General features: G+C 42.6%; 1 protein-coding gene across 11 annotated transcripts in view; it reads right to left on the bottom strand.

Moving 5' to 3' along the window:
• Nucleotides 1-316: 316 nt before the first annotated feature.
• Nucleotides 317-7,923, bottom strand: part of SRRM1 (serine and arginine repetitive matrix 1) — a 31,383-nt gene continuing 23,776 nt past the window's right edge. For 8 of the 11 annotated variants that reach the window (XM_040424474.1, XM_040424477.1, XM_040424475.1 and 5 more), the window contains 5 exons: nucleotides 4,876-4,992; nucleotides 2,285-2,788; nucleotides 2,016-2,202; nucleotides 1,604-1,771; nucleotides 317-800 (listed from right to left, as the gene is read on the bottom strand). In XM_040424474.1, coding sequence (XP_040280408.1) covers nucleotides 696-800; nucleotides 1,604-1,771; nucleotides 2,016-2,202; nucleotides 2,285-2,788; nucleotides 4,876-4,992 — 1,081 coding nt within the window. In that variant the 3' untranslated portion in view covers nucleotides 317-695. Of the gene's footprint in view, nucleotides 874-1,603; nucleotides 1,772-2,015; nucleotides 2,203-2,284; nucleotides 2,789-4,875; nucleotides 4,993-7,923 lie in introns of all 11 variants that reach the window. The other 3 variants (XM_040424476.1, XM_040424480.1, XM_040424481.1) reach the window with 2 other exon arrangements.

The following is a 7,923-nucleotide window of genomic DNA, read 5'->3' as shown; positions in this document are numbered from 1 at the left end:
ACAAATATGTTTATTAAAGAGGTTTCCCAGAGAAATACTTTATACCGGTCCAATTGTGGTGTTTTGAGTGATTAGTGTGCATTAAGCATTTGACACCCCCTCCCCAGATTGGTGAGAAAATGTATGTGTGCAGGAACTACTCAGAGTGGGCAATGGGAGGCTCCTTTAGCTTGGAGATTCCAATGCGCAGGACCTAATCAATGATACTACTAAAAATAAAAAAAACTGACTCTGGAAAACCCTTTTAATGGTTTCACATAACTGTCCTTAGATTGCAACCCTACTCCGAAGCCACCTTCTAACACATCATATGCTGTTCATGTAATGAAAATAAACAACAGTCTGTACAATTTATTAAATCTGGAAAACTCGTGGCATGACAATGGAAATATTAAAAGCAGAAAAAGGGGAACATTTTACCAATCAAATGTCAACCATGACAGTACAGGATTGAGAAAGTACAAATGTTCAACGAGTGCACAAACAGTTGACTTCCACTCCCACTATAGCTGCAGGTGTTAAACCTCTCCCATCACTGTATGAAATGATCAGGAAAATGTAGTAAATCCCAACCTAATAACTGGAATAATCTAACCTTCCAAATGAATTAAGCCATCTGAGAAAAAAAAATGTAAAAAACAAACAAAAACAAAACAAAATACAATTTACACTTTGCAAATGAGACGTGAACAGAATTAGGACTGAGGGGAAACTTGCGCTTTTCTCATGGAACGCAGAGCCTTCTCTCGTAAATGCTTCTCCAAATCGTCTAGAGTTTCTTCTCCGTCACTTTCAGTCTCCTGGTGGGGGGGAAATGTATAGGATTTGTGTTTAGGGAGGTACACGCCCGGCATCAGTAGAATTTTTATTACGCTGCAGCAGAAGACAGAAAAGGAGGCAGAACAGTGATTGGTGACCAAAACTAGTTAATGGGGCCCACTACATTACCCACCACCCAAGTTATTGCGTGCAGGAAAAAGGCAAAAAAAAAATTTTCTAAGCCTCATGCACACTGACCCGTATCAGATTTTCAGTCCGCACAAAAAAAAAAAAAAAAAAAAAACAACATTTAAAACATAGGATCCTTGAAAAACAGCTTCCATGTGCATTTCATTTTTTCTTACTCCCAAAAAAAAAAAAATTGTATGGGTCAGAGTGCCATCAGTTTAAAAAAATACGGCTGTATGCATAAGGCCTTAGGGTACTTTCACACTAGCGGCAGGACGGATCCGACAGGCTGTTCACCGTCGGATCCGTCCTGCCGCTATTTCGCCGTGCCGCCGCTCTGTCCCCACTGACTATAATGGGGACGGGGGCGGAGCTCCGGCACAGCACGGCAGTTCGCGGTGAGATGCCGCCAGACTAAAAAGTCAGACAAGCAGCACTTTTAGTCCAGCGGCCTTTCGCTGTGCTGCGCCGGAGCTCCGCCCCTGTCTCCATTATAGTCAATAGGGACGGAGCGGTGGTCCGGCGAAATAGCGGCAGGACGGATCCGACAGGGTGAACAGCCTGTCGGATCCGTCCTGCAGCTAGTGTTAAAGTACCCTAAGTGAGATAATTTGATGCTAAATGGAGACCACTGACAGGAAGGGGTTAACCTTACCTTCTTTGCTTCAGTTTCCACATTTGCCTCAGTGACCTCTGGAGAAGCAACTGCTGCAGCCTTCTCTTTCTTATGTTTTTTGTGTTTCTTGTGCTTCTTTTCTTTTTTGTGTTTCTTGTCCTTTTTCTTCTTTTTCTTTTTTCCTCCACCGCCCTCTTGATCTGATGTCTACAAGGTAGAAAGATATGGTATATTTGTAGCAGCAAATAAAAAAAAAAAATGAAGATTCCTGCATCTCTCACTACTAAGCTATAGAACCGATTTCTTGTCTATGTGATGGAAAACCTAAACAAATAGTAGCAAACTAGAAGCTAGGTATGGAACCACAAAGTTAAATGGAAATGGGCCTATTGACAGTATAAAAATTAACCATATGTGGAAAATGACTAAGCTCTGGAGGAAATCTGGATACCTGAGCAAGAGATGGGCTTGGTGTGGCACTCTTGACTTTCTTAGCTGGGGCTGGAGCTGGAGACCAGTTGGCAGAGCGTGATCGAGACCGAGATGGTGACACAGCTTGAATTTTAGGAGCAGGTTCAGGGGATCGAGAAACAGATCTTGAAGACGAGCCTCTTATCGGACCTGGACTGGGAGAATCCCTGCAAAGGGAGGAAAACAGGCATATTAATATTAAATTAATAAAATAAAACAAAAGTAGGCAACTTTAAAAAAAATTATTACTTTTTCAGTTTTTTCGGTTCTGGTGTTCTGGACACTCGTCGAATAGGCCGTGTACTTGGAGAAGGGGACTGTTGGATCCTTGGAGGTGAAGAAGATGGTACCCTCCTATGTACTGGAGGGCTCTCAGGGCTACGTGCAACTCTTTGACGTGGAGAATGTGATAAACGTTTAGGCTGTAGAGGAGAACGTGCCTCTCTTCCAGATCTACTTGGGGATGATCCTTTTCTGTGCTTGGATGGTACAGATGGAGACCGTCTTTTTCCTCCAGGAGATCCTTTATGTTTTAACGGAGGTGAATGTGATACTCTGTGTTTTGATGGAGGAGGTGACTGTGATACTCTGCGTTTTGATGGAGGAGGTGACTGTGATACTCTGCGTTTTGAAGGCTGCTGAGCTAGTGGTGAAGAAGTTCTCCTTTTAGGAGGTGGAGAAGGAGAGTATCGTCTTTGAATTGGTGGTGAGTACCGTCTTTGAGAGGGAGACTGCCTACAAGGAGAAGGGGACCTGAGTAAATTACAAAAAGTAACTTATTCAGCTAAACTGTGAAATAAAATAAATTTAACCCCCTAATGACTGGGTCTATATTGAATCCTAATGACCAGCAATTCTTTTTTCAATACCACATTCCACATAGCTGTGTAAGGCCCTTTTTTTGAGAGTTTTTTTTTTTTTTTTTTTTAAATGGAATAATTTTAAAATACATTTATTTTTGAAGGTGTGGAAAGGAAAAAAAAAAAGTTTTGGGGGTTTTGTTTTTATGGTGTTCAGGGGGTAGTATAAAATAAACTAGCTTTATTCTCTGGCTCAGTAGGATTCCATTGACAATTTCTTTTTTGTTTAACCATTCTCGCACAATAAAAAAACAAAAAAAACAAAAAACAAACACACCACAATCTCAGACCCACTACACTTATTTTTCAGTGGATGGAGCTGAATGAGGGCTTGTGTTTTGCAGGATGAGCTATAGATTTTATTGGCACCATTACTTTTTCGTTATGCTTTAGTACTTTCTTTGGGAGCAGAATGAACAAAAAAAAAACTGTTAAGCCTGGCATTCTTTTAAATTTTTTTCCCTAACTGTCCAGTTTAAAAGGGGTTGTCCCACAAAACATTCTACAGTTTTCAAACCAGCACCTGGATCTGAATACTTTTGTAATTGCATGTAATTAAAAATCTAGCATAGCCACTGAGATATTCAATAAAATGTATTTGTACAGCGCCACTTGCTGTTCTTTGTTCTCATTTCTTCGACCTGCTCACTGAGAAGGCTGCACATGCTCAGTATCATCCTGCAACTGCCTCCTGAGCTGCAGCAGAAAAGACACTCCCCCTGACCTGCCAGCCTGATATAAATCTAGCAGAGCAATGAATGTGGAGATCTCTGGATCCATGTGAGGTACAGGGCTGCTTCTAGCTTTGTTAGAGATTGTCATGTCCTATACGGTGTCTGATGTTCATGTTTTACATTAATCATGGGATAATCCCTTTAAACAGTGCGATTTACTCTGTGTCAATACCAAATTTATTGTTGACAGAGAAACCACCTTTCTGTGAAAACCACTTAGATACTGAAGTTGCTATTGACCATGGCATCTAAGGGGTGAAAAGCCCAGGATCGCAAGGCTCTCTGAACCTTGGCCATTAGATCAGGAGCCCAGCAGTCATTGGAAAGCCAAGCACCCGCTCTTACAGACACGGGACACCTGTACAACAGTTAGTGTAGACTGCTGTAAGGCCTCTTCACACGAACGATACAGATTGTGTTAGGAGGCGTTCAGTGAAACTCGCACCATTTTGCAAGCTAGTTCAGTCCGTTTTGTCTGCAATTGCGTTCAGTGTTTGTTTTTTCCACGCGGGTGCAATCAGTTTTGATGCTTTCACACGCATGAGAAAAAATAAATAAATAAAGATTTACAAACATCCTGACAACCATCAGAAGCCCCATTCACTTCTATATAGAACATGCTGCGATACGCACGCAACGCAGAAATGTGTGGTACATTGGACAGCCGCTGTGTATGGCTTAGCAGCTCAGCCCCTTAAACTTGAATGGGGCTGAGCTGCAACTACGCCATGTGACCGATGTACGGTGACGTCACATCGCCTATTGAGAGGCGCTCGACGCACCGGCCTCTTCTACTGATGACCTATACTTAGGATAGTTTGTCAATATAAATTCCTGGATAACCCCTTTTAATGACTGCCACAAAAAGAGCACATCAGTGGTCACTAAGCTCATGATTAGGAAAACCAAGTCTACTTGAGATGAATAAATGTCTATTTGCTTACATAAATCCCCTCCACAAACTAACAATCTAACGAGTGTCAGTGGAAAATAAGCTTCTCTCACTGGCTATTGAAGGATGCACTCACCGAGGTCCACTGCAACAAAGTTACATTCAATGCTTACAATAATGGTACATATGAACATATTTTGAGCGCTGTTGAAAATGAAAGTAGTGGTTTTTTTTTGTGGCGCTTTCCATAAGGGGCCCTATAAATCAACTGGGTGGTTGTATTTAGGGAGTAGAAGTAATTTTAAGTTATTCAACTCATTAACCATTTTGCAACTATGTTACTGCAATCATTACCTGCGCCTCTGTGGAGAAGGAGAACGTCTTCTCCTCGGGGGTGGGGCAGGGGAAGGGCTGCGTCGCCTTCTGGGTGGGGGTGGTGGTGGAGGTGGTGATGGGCTCCTCCGCCTGCGGCTAATGGGAAAAAATAATAATTAAAATTCCAGTTCACTTAAACACGCCTTCCTTTTGCAGTTAAAGGGGTTGTCTCATCATAGACAATGGGGGCATATCATTAGGATATGCCCCAATTGTCTTATAGGCGCGGGTCCCAATGCTGGGACCTGCACCTATATCGAGAATGGAGCCCCGTAAGGCGGTGGCTTGGAGAACTCTGGTCTGGCCAACCACCAAGCCGGCTCCCCATAGAAGTGAATGGGAGTGTACCGCACATGCGCGGGCCCCCGCTCTCATTCATTTCTATAGGGCCGACGGAAATAGCTGAGCCAGCCAGCGCTCAGCTATTTTCACTGGCCCCATAGAAAATGAACGGAGGGTGGCTGCGCATGCGCAGTGTCGTCCTCCTTCACTTGCGGGGCTCCGTTTGATATAGGTGCGGGTCCCAGCGGTGGGACCCACACCTATAAGACAATGGGGTATATCCTAGCGATATGCCCCCATTGTCCATGATGAGACAGCCACTTTAAGCATTTTTTTATGTATCTGTCTGGATGGTTTCATACAGTACTAACCAGTGCATAAACATTTCAGAGTCCATCATTTTCACCTATACTATTAAAAAGTTTTAAAAAAAAATATATAAATATTGGTATGTTTAAAAAGGGAATGCCAGTATATTTTTTCTGTCAGTTAAAACCAGATTGTGACGCACATCCTTTTTTTCTAATTGCATTTCTAATAGTTTTTCTTCCGATTGCAAAATGTTCCCTCAACACGATTATGGGGGCAGTCATCTTGCCCGAGCGGTTCTTAAAAAGGACCAAACATTTTTTTTTTTTTTTTTAAAACCTTTACATGGAGAGTACCCTCTGCTGATGCTGCCGAACTTTCTTTTTTTGAAAAAGACCTGTGGTCTGCCCCACTGCGATCACTGAATTTCTGTCGCCCAATATGTTTTGATGCAGAGCATCGGTACAGGGAGGAGGGGACGTTCGTATTTCTGAGTGGGCGTCTCCTTCTTCCTGGTTGTGGTGCGGTCTAATAGCAGAAGTCTTTAAAAAAAAAAAGAAATTCTGGCAGCATGGGCAGAGGGTACTCCCCATGTAAGTAAAAATACGCAGTTAAAAAAGATTTAAAAAAAAAAACTATGAAAAGGTCCTCTTTAACGGCATTTAGAGATATGCTTTACAAAACAGCCACATGGCACCCCCGATATCAACTGTTTGATGAGAAAGCAGCGCTCGTACTTCACCGTTTGCCTGCTTGTCGTCAACATTGCAGCAGCAAGCAGATGTAATTACAGCATCTTCATCCCATTCACTTCAATGGAAAGGAGCAGACGAAGTGTAACTGCTCCTTCCCATTCAAGTAAATGGGATGGAGGAGCTGTAATTACACTGCTCCTCGCTGCAATGTCAACGACGAGCAGGTAAACATTGGAGAATGTTGATCGTCAGGGGTGCTGGTAGTCTGGCCCTGCTGATGACCTGTTCTGAAGATAGGAGACCGATCGAAGATAGGAAACCAGCCAACCCCTTTAAGTTACTGTGAATCATTAGGCAAGGAGGATATGTTATGCTTAAAAAGTATAAAGGATAAAAATAAGTCTGGTCGCAGCAATAACTAAGGTCATGTTCACATGTTTTAGATTTCCATATTTACTTTAGGATCTAAGGAAGAAATTAGAGGCCAATGTGCCATAAATCCACAAGAGTATTAGCCACATGCTTCTTAGATTTACAGATTTCATTTCCGGTGTCATGGACAAAAATCTGCACAGAAACCTTCTGTACCACTGAGATGGGTTGCAAAAACCCCATTCATATGCACAAGATGAAGAATGTTTGCATTTTCCCCCCACAAAATCCTGAACTTGTGAACAGACCCTTACACATGTAAAATGTAAGAATGAAACTGGATCACACATCCTCAATACTATGCTTTTATCTGATAACTGCTTCTCAGCATAATTAACATCGCTTCTCAGCGCAACCTATAGTATCTACTAGGCAACGACCGATATTGATTTTTTAGAACCGATAATCTGGGAACTTTCAGGCCGATAGCCGATCATTTATACAGATATTCTGTGAATTTTTTTATATATATATATATAAAAAAAAAAAAAATCCTACACAAATCTGCTGAAAATGAATGTTTATCGTTAACTTGTATATTTTTTTGTAAATATTTTTAATTTATACTTAATATTTTTTTTAACTAACTTTTAGCCCCCTTAGGGACTAGAACCCTTGTCCTATTCACCCTGATAGATCTCTATCAGAGTGAATAGGACTTCACACTCTCCCTGCTGCCCTGTGCTTTGTGCACACGGCAGCAGACTATGGCAGCCAGGGCTTCAATAGCGCCCTGGCTGCCATGGTAACCGATCGGAGCCCCAGGCTTACACAGCTGGGGCTCCGATCAGAAGCTGCCAGTGAGGAAGAGGTGAGAGGGGACCCTGTGGCCACTGCCACCAATGATTAATACTAATGATTAATACTAATGGTGCAGCTCCCCCGACATGTTTCACCGCGAGATGCGGCTTCTTCAGGGGGGTAGTAGCTCCTTACCCCCCTGAAGAAGCCGCATCTCGCGGTGAAACATGTCGGGGGAGCTGCACCATTCGTTTTTAATGATTATGGCAGGGCAAAAGAATGATTAATTGGACGGCGATCTGCAGACGCCGCTTATACATGTATATTATAGGGGCAGAAAATAGGTACAAGTGCGGGCGGTAGGAGCCGCTATGAGTGCTTGATAAAATATATCGGACTTGGACAAATATAGCACTGTAGGTAGGGTAATAATCCTACGAGCGTCAGCTGCAAGGTGTCTGATGTCGGCTGACATTAGACACGCACTTTGCAATCATTTGCAAGAGATAAATAAAGATCTCAGCTCACCTATAGACAAGCAGTGGATGCTAAGCCTATAGTCCCCTAA

Source organism: Bufo bufo, chromosome 3, assembly GCF_905171765.1.
Source record: "Bufo bufo chromosome 3, aBufBuf1.1, whole genome shotgun sequence".
NCBI lineage: Eukaryota > Metazoa > Chordata > Amphibia > Anura > Bufonidae > Bufo > Bufo bufo.
This window is presented reverse-complemented; position numbering and strand designations above follow the sequence as displayed.